General features: G+C 34.9%; 1 protein-coding gene across 3 annotated transcripts in view; it reads right to left on the reverse strand.

Moving 5' to 3' along the window:
* The window catches only part of Pgant2 (polypeptide N-acetylgalactosaminyltransferase 2), a 185,143-nt gene that overhangs the window by 136,004 nt on the left and 28,117 nt on the right, over positions 1-21,022 (reverse strand). The window contains exon 1 of one of the 3 annotated variants that reach the window (XM_070304306.1): positions 16,755-16,798. The exons of the other annotated variants lie outside the window; for them this stretch is intronic. Within the exon in view, the coding sequence (XP_070160407.1) occupies positions 16,755-16,781 (27 nt within the window). The 5' untranslated portion in view covers positions 16,782-16,798. Of the gene's footprint in view, positions 1-16,754; positions 16,799-21,022 lie in introns of those variants that run through there. 3 annotated transcript variants of the gene reach the window in all.

A 21,022-nucleotide genomic window follows, 5' to 3' on the forward strand; every position in this document is an offset into this window, starting at 1 on the left:
CTAAAAATATGTTAAATAATGTATTCATCGATCGTTGTATCATATTATAAAGTCGATATATCAAAACTACAAATTACTCTCGATTCGGATATTTCGAATATTCGTTCGGATGCGAAATTCATTTTCGATAGATAAAAGATGCGTGGGAAAAATCTTGTCGTTTGCGAGTATATATATATCGAAAGATGCCTTAATCACGATTACACGGGTTAATATATTACACTCGGATAATCGCCTGTTATTCGATACAAGACTCCCTCGACACTCGTTCGTACGCGGATCTCACTTTCGACGGATAAAAAGACGCGAGAAACACGGAGCGCGACCGTAATTCGTCTTGAGACTCGCGCTTGTGTGAAGAGACTGACACGATTACGGAAAATTTAGGCTGGACGGGTAGGCGAGGAGAGGGGAGGACCGCGTCGCCGAACGTCTCGGTACAGAAGCGTTCAAAAAAGTTGGACGTAAACATTCAGATATAAACAAAGAAGCGCGGCTCGAGAGAAAGAGAGAGAGAGAGCTTATATTACTCAAAATCTCGATCAATTTTCATGGCGAAACGATAATACAACGAGAATAATCGTTGAATAGAATGTGTAAGATTCAAGGAGGAATATATCTGAAAAGCAGCTCACACACCACATATGAACATTCCTAATAAAATATTCTTATTTAAGAGAAAAAAAAAATGTGTTCGGTTAGTCGACAGTTAGTTGACTAATTTTACACGTCAGGTTTAATAATATTCATGGTTGTAAAATTGACCAATCACGGTCATTCGATTCTTGATTGGTGATTGGTTAGTTTTAAAACTATGGATGTTACTGAAATCCAATTAAGGGTGACATGTCAATGTTAATCGATGTCTCTGAAATGCCGCGAGAAACCACGAGTACCAACAGCTAAATGAGAAATTTTACAATTCGTGAAGCTTCGCGTCGCGTTTTTCACACGTTTCGTATTTCAATATACTTTAATATTCTTTTAAAATATATGATTCTTCTTCAATTATATGTATAATTTCGCCAGAAAATAATCGCGAGATTGCAAAAGTATCGCTCGAGCTTCGTTATCTTATCCTTGTTCGTATCGCGAAGGTTTTTTGGCGCACGATTTTTTTCTCGCAAAAAACTCGCTCGCTCCTGTTCTTGGAAGAGATATTCGACGACATTCCCCTCCCCTCCCCCCACCTATCCGTCCAGCCTAAATTTTCCGTAACGCTCTTCACACAAGCGCGATTATCGAGACGTATTATTTGTTGCTATTTTGTTGCTCTAAAATAACTAAAAAATATTTTTAAAAAAGTATATTATTTAATTAATACCAATATATACTCAGTCTCGCCGCGCCGTACCATTCACTTGCGCGAAGTAAAAGTAAATAAAAAAATGTATCGCTCGCATGTATTTGGTACTAAAATAATCTGTGGACGATGTACTATCGAAATATATAAGAAACTGAATTTGTTGCTCGTCTTAAAGTATTAAAAATCGATACTTTGTCGCCGCGGACCCTATACGACGCGCTCTTATATTATATAAATTAACTAAAAGAATTTGTTGCTCGCATGTTTTGGGTACTAAAATAATCTGTGGACGATGTACTATCGAAATATATAAGAATCTATAAAAAAGAAGGAACGCGAGATAGTCGTGCGCTACGCGGATCCGATGTCAAAACAAAACGTGCCTTTATCTACTTTCAGACGATACAAAGCGCTGCCGAACATTTCGGCACGATGACATGAAAAGGCTTCTCTTTTCAAGAAACATATATACTACATATTGGCGTAAGACACTGCTGTCTTTTTATATATATACATATATGCAAAACTGTTTGAAATTAACAAAAATGAAATTTCGAGATATAGAACGATAAAAGATAATCATATGTATTCTGTAAAGAGCAACAAATTCAAACTTTTATATATCTCGATAGTATATTGTCCACAGATTATTTTAATACCAAAAATATTGCGAGCAACAAATTCTTTTAGTTAATTTATATAATATAAGAGAGCGTCGTATAGGGTTCGCGACGACAAAGTATCGATTTTTAATACTTTAAGACGAGCAACAAATTCAGTTTCTTATATATTTCGATAGTACATCGTCCACAGATTATTTTAATACCAAAAACATGCGAGCAACAAATTCTTTTAGTTAATTTATATATTAGGAAAGCGCGTGATATAGGGTCCGCGGCGACAAAATATCGATTTTTAATACTTTAAGACGAGCAACAAATTCAGTTTCTCATATATTTCGATAGTACATCGTCCACAGATTATTTTAATACCAAAAACATGCGAGCAACAAATTCTTTTAGTTAATTTATATATTAGGAAAGCGCGAGATATAGGGTCCGCGGCGACAAAGTATCGATTTTTAATACTTTAAGACGAGCAACAAATTCAGTTTCTTATATATTTCGATAGTACATCGTCCACAGATTATTTTAATACCAAAAACATGCGAGCAACAAATTCTTTTATTTAATTTATATAATATAAGAGCGCGTCGTATAAGGTCCGCGGCGACAAAGTATCGATTTTTAATACTTTAAGACGAGCAACAAATTCAGTTTCTCATATATTTCGACAGTATATTGTCCACAGATTATTTTAGTACCAAATACATGCGAGCGATACATTTTTTTATTTACTTTTACTTCGCGCAAGTGAATGGTACGGCGCGGCGAGACTGAGTATATAGTGGTATTAATTAAATTATATACTTTTTTAAAAATATTTTTATGTTATTTTAGAGCAACAAAATAGCAACAAATTCTAGTGTATTTTATTTTTTGATTCGAGCATTCTATATATTTTTTTCACTATGGGGGGGGCTGGCTTAATGTCAAGCTAGCACCCCCCACTTTGAATGTAAATTCCTGCTAAACGGTTTGAGCAACAAAATTCGGACTACGGCAACTAATTAGCACATAATTAGCACTAAATTATTTGATGTATTTGATTTAATTTGGCGTTGGTGGGGGGGCTAACTTAATATGGGTTGACGAAACTTGTCTCGGTCTGTAACCAGTAGCCAGGAACTTGTATGTAACACGTGCTCTTACCTACAGGCATTTAGTTAACGGATGAATTCATATGCCTGTAGAATGCTTTTTGGATGCATCGCGTTGCTCATTAACCTTAGTTAATCGCGAGATATGTGATTCATGATGATAGTGTATAGCCATTATCCAGTAATATAATTAGTATTTGTAATCCCCGAGTACTAGCCATAAATTTCAATTTCTTATTTCTTGCGAGAGAAATACGTTTCTGTTAACGATAATAAATTGAACTTTATAAGAGAGAAAGAGAGAGAGAAAGATAAGAGAAAGAGAGAGAGAGAGAGAGAGAGAGAGAGAGAGAGAGAGAGAAAACTAATAAATAATACTATAATTAACAAGAAAGATCGCAAAAAATAATAATAATAAAATTGATAGCAATATGGAATACATTAATGATTATTGATTTTGTTATCAATATAGCTTCTCTATCATATCTATCGTTTTGCGATAAGAGATGATTTGATCAATCAACAATATTCTCATCATCCCCCTTTCCGTGTTCGCTTTTATTGTATTTTAATATTTTTCAATGAGATCAATGAGAAACAGTTAAATGGCAGCGTCGGAAGTGCATGTCAGCTACAAGAACCGCGAAAATATCGAAGTTACTTCAGCTCCATTATTGCACACAGCTTCGACGCGAAACCCTTACCGTCCTGGTAACCGAGAAGTACATACATAATATACGTATACTACTTCTGTCTACACTCGAATAGCGCGATATCGCTGCGATACTGCGGCAAACAGACGACAATGACCAGATAACATGCCAAATTAACAAAACTCTAACTCTACATATGTTTCTTACAACGTTTTATTCTACTTCTACCAGAAGGAGAACAAAAGAACGTGCAAATGAGAATTGAATAATTACATTCTTAATTAAAGGAAAATTAATGTTATCATTAAATTCTTTTAAATATGATATAATTTTATATATTATTTATATGAGCTGTATAAATAAAAGAGGAAATTCAGCAATTGAAAACCACTCTGTTAGAGCAAATTTGTATTGTACAAATTTAATGTGTGATTTAAATAATTTTGCGTTTATATTTATATATATAATTATTAAATATTCATCATAAAGATATTGTTTTACAAGATAATTTTTGCCGCATGTGCATTCCTCTCGAACCTATATTATCCATTCAACAATTTGCAAATTTGCACAAACCATTCGACCGAGATTATCGCTTATACTGATTTATCAGTGTAAACGGCCTCGCTATTCTATATTTAAAGAGCGTGTACAATTACAATTCCTTTGAATTTATATTTGACGGAATATTTCATGCACATATATCCCTGCGTACATGTAACATGGTTACGTTATGCATATAAAACACAACGCTAAGCAAAAGTTGTGGTATCCGTGAATAAACCTGAATCATGTTGGAAGCAACGTATGCAATTTGACGAAGAAATTCACATAACTATTGCGATTTACATCAGTTAATTTATGTCATTCAATATTGAACATATCAAAGTTGTCGAGATAAACAAGCGTTTATCGTTGTGGAAAAATATTCCACAAAATTTGTTCACGTCATGAATGGAGCGAAATAAATTTTCGAGCGCGATAACGGATCGATGAACGCGATACCGTATTTTAGAATGTTACAAATTCGTCTGGAATATTTATGTCCCGTAATTCATTAATTCTATCGATGGAGAGCATTGCACTGAATCTCTCTGCAAGCTGCAACCAGATAATAGAGACTACGATAATTTATTATGAAAGCTATTTTGAAAATATTTAATTAATTGAGCGTAATCTAAAAAATATAGTTGCTTTTCTACAAATACAGAGAAAACTGAATGTTTGGCATATATGTAATCTAAAATATTATTTTTTCAATATTTTCTCATTTTGAGAAAATGTCTGTTAAACAAATAGTTTATATTTATATCGTAGAACTGTTTCGTATGCACCGTTATGACAATAACGGTTAGAAATGATGGCAGCATGGGCCAAAATAACAGACACGTGATTATTGCATCGTATGGAACAACTGTATTTGCTGTTGTACCTGCCATTCAACTTCCTTAGTGAAATATTAACCCGGTATAATGGCTACTTTAATAATAATGCGGAAACGAGGATATATCTCATAACAACCGTAACAGATATACGAATATTCGCATAAAGTCTAGCAAAATATTGTCAAAAACTAGATACATTGCTGCACGTTATACCGTTGCATATGTAAATGTATCACGATATAATCATTCTTCAGTAATAAAATTATATATTTCACCCGATAATTTAAGATCTCCTTGAAATTATATTTTTGTAATTGCATAATACTGGTTATTATTCTTTCCATCGTATACATAACGCATTCCTAAATATTTTGCGGGTTATTATTAAATATAATTATTTTATACGATAAACTTTATTGCTAAAATCATTTTTTAACATTTGAGGATATATGACGTATGCGCGATATTTTTTTATATTAGAATATTAAACATAAACATTAATAACAAATTGCATCGTCTATAAATTATTTTTTTCAACTAAAATATGTTCGAAGAAAATATATAAAATCAAAATACTAAAATAAAATTTATATGTATCCTATTTTACTTCATTAAAAATATTTCTATGAAAAATAAAATTATTTCGTATTATTTTTGTTTTCCTTCAATTATTTTATTATTCGCAAGTGTTTATTTACAAAAATCTCCATATTTTCAAATTTTCACATTTTGAATAATCTTGAAAAGATAGAAATTTTCGCGCTTACTTCCATCTGTAGAAAAATTCTCTCTAATCGCGGATCAGAATCCAACGCTGCAGCGTGCGCTATAATACGGTATCAGTGATATATCTCGTCCATTTTCAGTTCGATCTAATCGTATTTCAATTTCTCCCATCGGATCGGCGCAGAATGCCCGGCGCAAGTTAGTGCAAAATGCAACTCATAGCTGCCGTAAACCAGCTGGGAAGAGCTGAAAACCGAACGGCTATTCAGCTGATCGAATATCGCTCGTCGAATAATACCGTACGGACATTTTGCACGTAGCCGCGATGTAACTACGCGCTCCCTTCTTTACGCAAAATCTTATTACAATTACATACTATCGTACATAATAATTCGGCGCATCTAATCCTTGATTCGTAGAATGTAATCTATTTTTAAATGAAAATTGATTATTGATATTATTGGCAGTATCTGTAAAGTGTAATATAGCAAAATATATTTTAAAAAATATGAAAAAGATATGCATTATAATATTAGATGCCAAAAAGGCATTTCTGGTTTTTTTTTTTTTTCATATAATAAAATTAGTATGAACAAAATACTCCTACGTTTTACTTTCTGAAATTTTAGTTCTGTATCATCTTACGATTTCTTCCAAGAATAGAATTACCTTGTATATACATATTAGCACGCGTCAGTTCGCCAGCCAGGATAATAAACACCCATTACTGGGTAACTCACTCTCAATAATGCAGCTTACCGGTGAGCCATCGTTGGATCGATTATGTGGCGCGTAGGACGCAGCAGCATATTCGTTTCTAATAACGCGCACCTAAATTACCATCCGAAATTCTGCTCCCGTGCACCTGCATCTTGCACCGATATGCGAATCCAGTGCTGCGGCGATGTGATAGGATCAATGCGGCATTTGGGAGTTGTATCGGGGATGAACGGGGTTCTTAACATAAGCCCAGAGAAATCATGGTATTACGCGTTCCAAGCGCCCAGCTTGTTCGAGCTTAACATAGTCGCCAGAATAAGCGAGAAATATTTAGTCGCGAACAAAGCTAATAGCTGACCGATTATCATATTTATAAAAAAGATATTATATAAAACTGTGTAAAAATTTATTTTTCGTATATAACATATACGTCATATTTTTCGCATATATGATATATTTATACCGCGGTGTATTAACGATTTTTTCCATTATTGTGAATAATGTTCCTTCTTTTTTCACAAAACGTATTATAATATATTTATAGTTGGATAAATTACTAGAAAGTAAAAGAAATATACTTAAAATCTTAATACGCTAATAAAATTTTAATAATTGCAACCTTTATCTTCAATATATGTAAAAAAGTTACTACATAAAAAGATATTATATATATCATTATATTATATATACTTTTTTATATTTATAACAGCAGTTATATAAAATGTTATTAACGCATTTTTAATTTATATATATATATATGTATAAAATATGATTATTAATATATTTTCTACTTTGTTCATGTTCAAATAAATATTTTATCAACACTCTATTTTAAAGAGATTGTCGCTGATGCTATATTTTTTAATGAAAGTAGAGATTGTGTAATTGCAATTATGTTTTTCTATGTTACCAATGTGTGTAATCGTTAACGATCTTGCGGCAATTAGGTTTTTTCGCAACTTCATGAATAATTCATGAATACCATATTGTACCGAACGGTTGTTTTATAGCATTACACTAGGGGATGCTTAAATTAGTTACGATAATGCAAACTGCGATTACCGTAAGCTTTTGAAGGCTCAACTAAATATAGCAGAGCGATACGAGTGCTTGAATATGAAAATCATAAAATTAGATACTTGTCAAAGCTATCCAATTATCGGGGCGATAATGCAATAAATTAAGCAATCATTATAACAATACATTATGATTAAAACGTCCTTCGTTTATCTAGTTATATTAAGCTCTAATAAATCATAGCTTAAGTCCCTGATTTACTCTCATGGTGTAATATTTTTTACTCGTAGAAGATTTCTCAGTGTGCGATGATTTCTACATACTATCAAGACCACTTTCTGAAAAATCATTTTACACAATGAGAATACGCAAAAGCGAGAGTAAACGGAAATATTTCTGTACTTCAGAAACGCAAACATATAGATATGTATAGAATAGAATAACAAGTTTCTAATTCAAGAGAGAAAGAAAGAGGAGAAAGCTGAGAAATATTGATACTCGACCTGTTTAAGCAATATGCGTTTGGAATTTACGAATGGAATTTAGATCGAGTGTCTGCCTTTAATCGCAAAGAAGTTTACGATTCTGCAATATTCATACCGAGAGTAATCCTCTTTATAAAACACTTTCTGTGCAACAAGATAATATTTTAAAAACAAATATCATTGAGAAAGAGAAAGAATATGATACAAAAACACAGCCATATCATATAATCCTGTTTGGTTCATATTTGAACGCATATATATATTATCAATATTTTATTTTATAAAGTATTGTCCATGATACAATATTTAATACTTTATAAAAAAAATTACTATATATATATAAAAAGAGAGAGAAAGAAAGAGAGAGAGAGAGAGAGAGAGAGAGAGAGAGAGAGAGAGAGAGAGAGAGAGAGAGAGAGAGAGAGAGAGAGAGAGAGAGAGAGGGAGAGGGAGAAATTCGCAACACAATATTATTGAAAATAATAATAACTGTAGTATCTCAGATATATCAAAGAACTTAATAAGTTACTTGTTTTAATAATCTCTCAGTAAATGTTTTTTTTTTTTTTTTTTTTAAATTAAACAGCAGTGTATTGTTCGCTAATATTAAAGAAATAATATTATTCTCGGCATTACAATTCTAAAAGAATGAATACTTGCTGCACTGCTTTGTGTAACCGTGCTTGCTTTACAAAACCCACTAAATTCTGTAAAAAAAAAAAAAAAAAAAAAAGAGAGAGAGAGAGAGAGAGACTAAAAACTCTGTGCGCGCGGAAAACATAATATTAAAATACTCGGCACGAAGAATCGACGAGAAAAAGGAAACTATGCACAAAGGGGGGATTAAACTCAGCACTGGCGCGCTCAACGTGCGATTTTTATTTCACATCGGAGTGCGCCGCGGTTTTATTCTGGAGCGTGCTCGCCTCTCGCAACCGAGCATGTCTTGTACATCTCGAGCATATCGACCAACGGTAGTTTATCACGAGTCAATCGCTCGTATCCGGAGCGTAAAATGAATTTCCACTCGCTATCGTTAAATCCCGTCAGGATTACTGTGCTCGCGGAATTTGTTGTTCTTGTCTGGAATTTTCCGGATTCTGACATCTACCAACATGCGCAAATATACGCGGACACACACCTATATACCTAAATATAAAACGTATGAGATTTTTAAGAATGCGGGTCTTTTGAAACACCCAGTGCATACAAAAGGATTCAGTTGTAACCTTCCGTCTCTTCGTTCATGTTCAATTATGTCGGGGATGATAGGTGCAATTAGCTGCAACGCCAAAGGCTCGAATCGGCGGAGAAGCCCCGGTGCGATTTGGACGCGTACGTATATGTGTATTGTATGTGACCAGCGTGTACCCGTGTCGTATAGACGACGAACATAGATGTGCATGTACGCGCAAGTGGGCATCGGACAAACAGGTTCGTTATAGCTATATCTGTACGGTTAAAGTGCCTGCGACCGATGCACACTCCGTCGGGGAATTAAACAAGGCACTGATCATGATTGCATCGCCGGAAAGTAATATATATCCCGACGTAATTAGAGATCACGAATGAAAACATGTTGAAGAATCAAAATGTTTCGTCAGCGAGAGAAAAACGATAAATTTATAACTCTCTTTAGAAATTATATATTTCGATCAAAACTCTGTGCATTTACGTATTAATCACATTGATTTAATAGCTATTTAATTACTTCATATTTAAATAAACAAGAATTTTTACTGTCATAGTGCGTGTACATTTATATAATACTATTCTTTATTAGATTAAATGTTCATAATGAATTCATATAATTAGGGGGAAAAAAAAGAAAAAGAAAAAACGACGAATTGCATATAATGAAATTTTCTGATACTTCATCATAATACCATTTTTTACAAACATGTTTGTTTCTACGCCGCTTGTTTTTCAGTCGAGAAAATCATTTCATCTCGCGATTGAAAATCATCGGGGTCACGATAGGATCCGCGCGGATGATAGCCGAAGAAATTTAATTCCCGCGCGTAGAGAAGATCGCGATCGCGAATAATTTGCATTCTCGAATAATAAGGTTGGAGGTTTTTCATTAGCAGAAGGTTTCGAGGTTTCTCGCACCGAATCTCTCGTTAAGGCTTTTAAAAAAGAACGGAACGGCAGAAAACTTGGGAGATCTCCTCTCGTAGAGGGTTAAGTCTGCTGTCTGCCACCCTCTCCACTTCTCCCCCTCCTCCCTCCCCCTCCACTCCGACTCGCGCCACCTCGTTATGGTATTATGAGAAGAATGCAGCTGAGCGTGAAGCGGTCGACGAAGGAAAAAGAACGGAAAGAAGAAAAAAAGAAACGGAGGGAAAAGAGCCCTTAACCGGGGATGTCGCGCGATTTAAGTGTCGCAGCGGTACAGAAAGCACGAAATAAAGATTTTTATCGCGCCCTATCCCCCTCGCGAAGAGACATCGAACTTTAAAAAGGATCTGTAATTTCCGCGAGATTTTCCAACAATTTTTGCGCGCCTCTGGTGCAACCTGCTGCTCGTATCGTCTTTATTAATCTCTTTCTCGCCGCACCGAGATATCCATTAGTGATTCTGTGAGATGATGCAGTTTACTCTCTTTTCATCTCTGACAAGCCTTTGAGATTCATCCTCTCGTTTGTCGCTTCTATGCTATTAAAGCGCTCTAAAGATGACAATTTACTTTAACCTTAATCATATAAGGTGCATCGGATTTGCGCGCTGCTAATTCGTACAATAAAATGTGAGATATCTTCATCCAAATTTAATATAATGTCTTAACTTATTTAAATATATAAGACACTCTTATTTTCAATAAAAAAAAGATTATCAGTCTAAGAAAGTGTTAGGTAGCAGTTTTGCGACAGATTATGAAAAATTGTGTTGATCGAAACTCTGTTTGCATTTTGCTGTACATCTTGTATGTAGATAGTTCAAACATTCAAAGTGTCGTGGAATATTTGAATTTGAAATGAGTTCTTGCCCGGACAACTTCGAAAGCTCCTGGTATGTATTCGGCAATATTATCTAGATATACTGGAAAAATCCCATACACTGCTTTAAGAGTAGAAAGAAGATTTATGTCTCGATATGCGTACGATGCAAAGATAATTAAATTATCGAGTTTTTTTTTTCAAGTTATTTTCTAAAAGATTAGATAAGTTTATCGTACTATAAATTCCACGCGCGATACGTATTTTGCGACTTGCAATTAAAGGCAGAAAAATTCATAAGTATTCTCATTTCTTTCTCATTCAAGGTAGAAACTCTATTAAAAACACGTTGTCAAAAGTCCACGAAAGTCTAAATCCGTTAATTCCGATCGAATTGTCGGTTTTCCACGAGAGAAAATCCGCTACTCCATGATCTCGGCAACGATTTCCTCTAATTACCCCCCTTAGAATAACATTGAATACGATTAAATGTATACAATTTTGAGAATATATCTCGAAACAAATAGATCAATTAAAAAACGTATAGAGAGACTATCACGAGAAACAAATATTTTTAAGCATCTGTTCAATGAATAAAAAATATTATAATACAATAGACGACTATGAATTATTTTATATTACAGATCCATTATATAGATAATAGTCGCAATATGCAATCGAATAGATTCGAGAAAGAGATTAATATAATCTAATACTAAAAAAAAAGCTAACGAGATATCGCAAAACCTATATATACTATTTCATAAGCTAATATCGCGCATGATTCGAATTTCGATGCAACTGAGAGCGCATCCACTATTCCCGATTGCGTCCTAATAAAAGAACGTAGATTAAACATCGCGGAGGATCTCGCGCATCTCGTAAAGATAACACGTTCGCGCAGTTTCAGCTAAATAGTAAAAAGAGAACGCTTTTTTCGTGCTCGCTCGGACCGAAGAGCGGAGCGCTTCCGTTTACGTTTACCGGAAGTAAATGCCCACGGCGAAGGATATACCTCGGGTAATTTGCACGCATAGTTTCTCGCCTCTAGGGAAAGCGCCTCTAAGGCTCTCGCACTACTCTAAGGTACGTGTAAGTTTGTACACACCTGAGCATGGGGCGCGTGCCCGAAGCCTTCGAGGCAAAGCAAATAATTACACGGACCGGTAAAACGTCAGGCATGACGGATCGCTAAAAAATCACGAAAATATTATTATATGTGTATTAACGCGGGTATCAGTAGAATAATAAATAACGGTGAGCCTAATCATTAAAACGCAAATTTGGCCCTTGTTATTTGATTCTACGATCTATTAGAATATTAGAATAATCGTTTGTTAATCGGTTGACATCTTGATCTTAAATAGAATAAAAATCGATAAAACTTTCCGTGATCACAAGTTTCGATATGGCGGAAAGAACACAAATGCCGAACAAACATAACGATCCTATGTACGCGGGTAGCATAGAAATGTAAATCCACAGAGATTATACCGGTTTTAAATACCCCATTAACTGTAATAGTTCACTAGGAAAGTTTCAGTTTTACTATTGTTATGAAAGTTTCTTCAGAAAACTTTCCTTTAGTAGATTTAACCGAATAGCGCCTTGGACATAAAAGACGAGAATTTGCAAGTACTACTAATTGCTCTTGATGACGTTTATTTGTTTCCTCGATGACAATTATCGGTGTTAGGTTGTTAACCTCATATTTGTGATCTCAGCTCTCTACATTGCGCGCGTAATTGAAACATGTTGAATGATATACAAACAGATCGCGGTTGTAGTTTTATTCTCGGGGAACGATGAATCATCGTCTGTTTACCATCGATCTAAAATAAACTAGTGGCATATACAAGCATATAGTCGAACTTTTAGCTGTATATTTTTTATTCTGACTACGTCCGCGTACTTTTTACTCCAATTTCCACGACATCGATAAAAGATCAGAATCTGTCGCATATGATGTATGCCCCACAATATTGTTAATATCTTCATATCCCTCGCGCGAAATATGTCAAGTCCCAGAGAAGCGTTCGAGCGTATTGGTAAATGACGCGTCTCCACGGTACGGCGTTCTAGCAGCCGATCTGCTTCTCGCATTCCCGAAGGCATACAACGAGAGTGACAAACGAGGCTATTGGAAGCACTCGTCGTGTCTCGTCGTGTCTAAATATATTCAGCAGTTCGCGCATTCCCCTTCGGTCGGGAAGAAGCGGAGTAGCGGCTCCGTGCAAATGTATCAGTCCGATTCACATTTCAAGCAGCTCGAGTAGCACATGAACAGTAAAAATGATGACAGAATTACGATATCTAGAGATATAATAAATGATATCGAGCTTTTCCCAAATTTTGCGAAATTCATCGATAATTAAATTTATTCAGCAAAAAATAAATTCATTATCGAATTTAAAAAAAAAACAAAAAAAAAGAGGAAAGAAACATTTCTGCACATATTGCGTATATAGTGTTGTTGAATATTAATACAAAAAATACAAAATCTGTACTACCATATATTTTAAAGACTTCTTTGATAAATTTTAAATTTAAATAATAAATATTATAATAACGTATGTTTTTGTTAAATGCTTTTAATTTTTATTATAAAATGTAAAAAAAGATTTGGGAACATTAAATTTTTTCATTTAACGCAAAGTATCGCGATTCATATTTAACGTTAGCAGACAGTAAAATAAATACGGTTTATATATCTTTTGATTTTCTGCACGATAGTCGAAGAAGCTATAAAATCGTGATATGCGAATAGTCGTTGGAAAGATCGTAAAAATAACAACGCATTATAATAATCTACGTGACGATATCATATCTTCTCTTCTTATTATAACAGTCTCTCAAACTGTAATAGCACAGTGAAATACGAGTAAAAATCTCGTCACTGGCAAGTCACATTTAAATTTTGAATTATAAATAGAATGTACTTCATTAACAAAGAGATCTTGCGACTTAATAATAAATAAAGATTGAACAAATACTTGAATAAAGAAATTAAAATATAAATGAAAAATTCTTTAAATTAAACATAAATCATTAAAAAATTTGTATTTTTCTAATCTTCTTAAATTATTTACATCTTGATTTTCTTTTAAGACGTATTCAATATTTTGCCTTATATTTTTCAACATTTTATCTAAAAACAATTAATATTTGTGCGAATACAATTTCATATGATGTTAATGGGTATTCTCATTCGATACTATTTACTCGTCCGTTTTATGCGCGATTCAACTCGTGTGCAAGTAAACACGTTTCACAGACCTCTAACGAAGAACACGAGTCGGGCTGTGTACTTAACTGATTAACAGAGTCGAGCTTGTAAAGTGCGCTTAAAGCCGAACAGACGTCTTTCATCCTGTAGGGTGCAAAGCCGCCCTCGTTTCTTATTGCTACTACCACTATTTTACTACGATCACTATATTATTACTTCTACATTTCATTCCTTTTGCACCCTTTCCGATAGCTAGTAATTTAATTAATCCTATTGTTAGCATAATTTTAATATTATGATTTCCGCTATCTCTTGAAGGATCCCTTCTATGCTAAATTACGTCCAACATGATATTCAGAAATGAGTAGACACGCTATCCTTATTTCAGATTGTGTGTTAATAGAGATATATTAGCGTGTAATAATAAAATTACAAATATTAACTAATCTTTCTAATCTTCGACAATTACAACGTCTACATTTACTTTTAATATAAATGCAATTGTTAATTGTTATATTACAATATTACTGTCAACGTTCTCGTTCGCGTTGCTATCTCTATCGTGTTGCTTTTATAGATGGATGCCATGCGCACGTAAAGTATCCCCTTAAACGTGTAGCAATCACGCAACTATATAATGGTACTTTGTCCGTGATAAAATAATAATTAGGCATAATCGAGGTAAATCTAAAAGTAGGAGCGTCAATACTCACTGCGCTTAATAAGATAATGCATTTCTCCAATCAGAAATTAATATACAAAATTAATATACAAAATATTTGTTTATAAAAATACAAATAATATAAAATATAAATATAATAATATAAAAAGACAATGCTTCACGTATATATGTACGTAAAGATACCGAATAAACCTTACTTATTAAACGCATAAACAATAAAAATGTACTTTATCATTTCATTATTTTTACTTTATCGCACAAAAGTAAAATATTGATCGTGAAAGATTTAAGTAAAGTAAACTATAATTCGGTTATAGCATGGAATAATGATCACGTTGTATTCTCAAGTGAGAATAGGTAAATGGGATTGACGTTATACTCGAAAGCATCGTTAATATGTCAGATACGTGTTTATATACACGCGAAACTACAGCGAGAGAAACTATTACGCCTGTCATAATCAACGCTCGACAAGGAGATAACGACCGTCCGTATGAGTTAACTCAATATAAGTTAAGTCAATTACATATTTTATAACAAGCCGGGCATTACGGCAGTGCGGTAACGATCATTAATTCATTTGTATCCAAAACTACTAATAAATTTGTGCCTCGAGACTCAATATGCGCAGAGAATCGCGAACTGGCAACTCAGTTAATTAAAGTAAAGCAGTTCAACGCGTCAAATTAGTTTACACAACAAATTATTCCCTTCCCGATCAAAGTGTAGATATACTATTACGATGCTTGCACCCGCGATTTCGATAATGAATAATACTCAATTAAAACGTAAAAAATAAACGTAAATGCCTCTACGTTTTATTTATTGAAACGATAATTTTCATAAACGCGTTAAGTGTAAAATTTTATCGTTTTAATTTTATATGAATTTTTTGCTCTTTTCTGTTATTATATTTTCTATATCTAAAAAATGAATGAGGATAAAATCAAACTATTGCTTTTAATTATTTTACATGGCTATAACAAAAAAAAAAAAAAAGTTATGTTATAAATTTTCATAAATAAAAAAACAGTTATATTTTTATGTAAATAAAATATTACCTAATATATATAGGTATGTATAATAATAAATCATGAATGAATCATAAAATAAAGCAAGTATTTTTATTTTTATATTCTATATTTGCTTTATTTGATTCATATTATTCATCCATTGATACGATCGTGATCTGAAAAAGGAAAGATGATACAAAAGGATGCTTAATTCTGCTCGATCTATTCCTTCTCTGCTGTCAATTCTGGTCGCTGTCACGCGGCGTTTATACCACTGATCTTGTTATGTTCGCCGGTCTAGCGATCGAGCGCGATAAATTTTTCACGTCTGCGAGGCAACATGGAAATGAGCTGTCTTCGCGGTAGCGCAATAATAAAGGCGCGAAGGTTACTTCGAAACTTTAACAAGCACTGAAATCAGAGGTGCTCTGCGTGCCCTGAATTTTCATTGCAAAAGTTCTTTGCGCGCATTGAGCGCCCATGCGAAATTAAGTGTGTAAAGATATATCTTTCATAAAAGAGAAGTAAAAAAGTTTCAGTTTCAGTGCACGGTGGAATGAACGTCATAACGTTTCATCGCTGTACGCGTAGTAATATTAATTAGTTCAATCTTGTCGAATCGGCGCATATATATGTTCTATTCTTATAATGCATGATCGAAGATGTAAGAGAAGAAAATTGTTCAATCTTTACTTATCTCAGAATCGAAAGACAGTGACAGTGTGAAATAATTTGTACATACTGTGTTATTTATTTTCGTATCTCTTGTGTCTCCTCTCCTTTCGTAATAAAACATTTCATAAGCTATTACGATACGAGATTCACGCGTGGAAAATGTTACTGTTTGATGTTTGGTGATGATAAGAAGATCAGGTACACACCGTAAAAATATACCCTGGAGTTTCCATTATCCCTTTCTCACTATTTCGAGACTTTAGTTATGATCGGTCGTCTTCGCTCGATCGAGCACACGAGGACTCACACGTCGATGAGCACCGGAGCGATACGTAACAAGAAAGACGCGCATCGTTGACAAGACTGGCGCAAAGATAACGGGACAGACGAATGGACAGATAAGGAGAGCAAAGAAAGATGAGGCGCTCACGTAATACCGTCAATGCTCGACATGATCAATCGCCTCTCCCCTCCCCTCCCCCCCCCACTCTCTCTTCCTACCGACGAGTACCGAGTAGAAAACGTGATCCAGGAACAATATTACAGCAATGTTCCTACTTCAATCTCGCAATTTCCACCCCTCATCGCCTGTTCTGGTTCCATTCCTCCCAGAAGAATTCTGTTCCGTTGAGATGAAATCCTTATGAAAAATCACCGGGAGAACTTACGCCTTTTCCTCTTCCTCTCCTCCGCATCTTTTCTATAAACTCGGGAAACCAGAGAGATAACTTTAAATTGTGGAATATCGTGATTTCTAATGACACGAACTTGCCATCTTCGCTGAAGAGAAAAATTACAAGGAGAGAAAGGGAGAAAGCTATAATATGATATAATAAATTATATCGATATAATCATAAAGGATACAATTATTATCGTGCAATGATACGGTTGCTTAATGCATAATAAATTGTGAAGAACATAAATAAAGTTACATAATTATGATTAATATAGCGCGTATATCTCTATTATGTAATAAGTGAATTTTCAGTGAGATACCAAAATTACTAGAGTGTTTACAATGACTTTATAATGGCTTTTTCGACAAGGAATTGTTAACGAACATGCGCGTCTGTGTTTGTTTGGCATAGCGAATGCACATAATCACTTCACGCAGGGCTTCGAACAAAATTGCATTTCAAATTCCATCACAATTCGCTTGGCTCCTGCTCCTGGTTTTCAACCGACACGACAGACGGTTGAATACTCCGTTAGCGAACGGGCATTTTTCCTGTTTCTTTCTTTACTTTCATGATAAAACGAGCTTTAACTCTCGCGTTACCCTGACTTTACGCATCCCGTCACTCTTTCATTCTCGTTACATCGTCGGCCTTCATCGATCTCTCGTGCTGACTCAACGATTCATCGATATTGTCACTCAATTATGCATTCAGTATCTCGCCAGTCAAATTTGACAATCTATATCTATCGTATGCATAACGGTAGTTATCAATGCGGCGCATAATCATTTGTAAACTAACATATGTGAGATAGGTCATATACATATGTACCGCGTGTTATCGGCCACAGTAATTTGAATACTGCTGCATTAAAATACGATTTATATGCTCGCGTTGGGCAAAAATTGAATTAATTCATGGGAAAGCTTCAATTCGAAAAATTAACTCGAAATTCGTAAACAGCTCACTATCCATTATTTCTTTTGTATTGAAATTATAAAATAAACAGATGGACAAATGCTTTCTGCAGCATCTTCGTCTGAAACTGACACTTCGAAGTGAAGACGAGTTGAGCGAAGAAAAGCTTTCGCTTCAGATCTATTCAGGAATAAAAGGGAAACGGGTGTAAGATAGTCGAGGCATGACGAGTTTTAAATTTCCCTCGTCGTTCTACGGTCGGGTATCAGCTGGAGGGTCGTAATGTCGGCAAAAATCCAATATCGCATTCAATAAGCCGCGCCACGCGGAAGAGATTCAACCGCCTCCGACCATCCCGAGGCTCTGGCTGCCACATGACGAAACCACGAGAGACAGAGAGAGAGAGATAATATCTCTTCGCCCCTTCCCTCTCCCCCCCATCTCTTGATGACTAACCCTAGTACGGGAAGATTTTTCCCTGTCCTTCTGGTGGATTGGCCGGGTTATTTCGCCGGTGAAATGGCTCATCGAACACCAAGAGCCACGAACTCCGTTGTCGCGCGATAGGTGATTTTATTTCGCCGGAAACGAAATCGACGAGACGGATACGTAGTACGCGTAGTGGAAATAACGCGGAAACCGCAAACAATGGCGGAGGGAAATTGAGAAGAGAATTGAAGGGACTATCGTCGTTCATAGCTCGGTATTTCTGAAAGCGATTTATCGGGGACAGGTTTTTTTTTTCTACGCAAAACTCGAGTATGTAGTGATCAGAGTTGAAATGGAATTTGCCATAAATACTCGATCGCAACGCGAGAACCCTTTTTTTCTGTAAAATCTGAAATATCAATAAATCTTCGATCCTCCTGTCGCTGCAATAAATTTTTTTCGGAAAGAATATTATTTTATTACTCTCTCTAACACTTGTCTCCTATTTTTTTTCTAAAATATAATTTATTACGCGTTAATGACTATGTAATTTTATTTTGATAAATGCAAAAAATATACCATTTATAAACTTAAATTACTCTAAAATATAACGTAAACAATGTATCGCGACGCGTATCCAACGTACTAAATAAATTTATAGCCAGGTGAATCAACTGGTCGTAAACTGACTACACACGCGTGTCGTTTGCACGTTAGTTAACATGCATTTACGAAATTTAAAGGCCCCGTTCCCGATAACAGAGCAGTAATAGCGAAACCAGAGTCGAGTATTACACGATGTTTGGTGATTAACCACGTCAGGATAGTCATTGGGAAATCACCGATGATCGTGACCAAGACATATTGTATATGATTGCTATACTAATCTCAGAAAATTAAATTTCTATGTTTATGCGAACAACGAATTTACTGTATCATTATTGCGTACGTAATTATTGCAAAAACATTTATATCTCTCTCTAACACGCAGCTACATAAACGCAATAGAAGAAAAGATGTGTATAATAAAAAATATTTTATTATATCAAATAACATACTTTTTAAACTTGTTCGCGTTAACTAATTTTCGAATGTTCAATTATGAATAAAGCAAGTTAAAATGTCATTACTTCTATCCAGTAACGTAGAGACGATTCTCAACGAGAGAGAATTATCGTTTTAGCGTCGTGTTATAGTATAAAGCCATTTAAGAATTGGAATTACGTTCGAATCTCCGGACTCGAGACGAGCTCTCTCTCTCTCTCTCTCTCTCTCTCTCTCTCTCTCTCTCTCGATGATTGTTATCTTACAAGAGGAATACGTCTTACTCTTGGCTATCGATCGAGAAACCATTACTCATCTACGGGGGCAGGCGAAAAAAGAGCTGGGGAAAAAACGAGCGCGAAGGATATAATCTGGGGATCCGTTCGTGGGGAGGTAAGAAGAGACAGCGCGCGTTCTATTCCATTGTATGGTATCGTAGATACTACCGCGTCGAGTATTGTGTCTTGTCAATGAAATCGATTCGATTTGATTTTTCCGTGCAACGACAGCAGCAACACGGGAGAGACTTCTCCTGCTTCATCGGCCATGAATGGAGCAGGCGTCTCGCTCGCTCGTACGCTCGTCCGCTCGCGCTTTGTCATATTTTACGCGCCTGTGACTTTGCTTCACCGAGCAGCCAAGAATACGAGAAGCAAAAAAGTCAAAATAAAATTTCACCACGCCCGAGCTGTACAAAGGGTTCATTGTGCGTCATACGCGTGCCCCGTTGCACTGCATGCGCATCGGTGCGGAAACTGTGTTATGGGATAAAAAGTTATCTTCGTGACTTGAGAAAGCAACGGCGGGAGATTTCAAGTATCGATTGCGCGTGTTGTCTTTTGCGAAGTCCTTTGTTTAAAGTTTAAAACATCGCTCTCAGATATATCCGCGCTCGGTGATATTTTCAACTTCGATCTCTGTTACAGGTTATGCGAATTACTTTATTTTTATATAGAATATCAAAACCAATGTAATACGAGAATTTATCTTAAAGATGTGTGTTTGATTGTTTTGATTATATACTTTTTATTTTCATAGAGATAGAGAATTTATCTTTTAATATAAAATAATTTATATGAATTTAGCTTTCTTCTTTCACTCTCTTTCAATCTTAATATACATATGTTATACATATAATATATATGTATATATACATTCATCGCATATGTGATGTCAGCAAGAACATATTAACGACGCACACTCTCTAATAATGTCTTATATTATAATACAGTACAATAACGCATATGGCGTGAGAACGCATCTTTCATAAATAACGAATAATGTATTTCTGCCAAAACGCTTGAAGCGAATACGTTCCCATAAAATCGCATATTAAAACACGGACGTTTTCCTCACCATATGGCGTCGTTCGATGCCTGTGCGTTTCTACCGAGTATCCGAAATTT

This window comes from Polyergus mexicanus, unplaced genomic scaffold, assembly GCF_030449975.1.
Source record: "Polyergus mexicanus isolate NDT 795.1 unplaced genomic scaffold, iyPolMexi1.0 SCAF_11, whole genome shotgun sequence".
Lineage (NCBI taxonomy): Eukaryota > Metazoa > Arthropoda > Insecta > Hymenoptera > Formicidae > Polyergus > Polyergus mexicanus.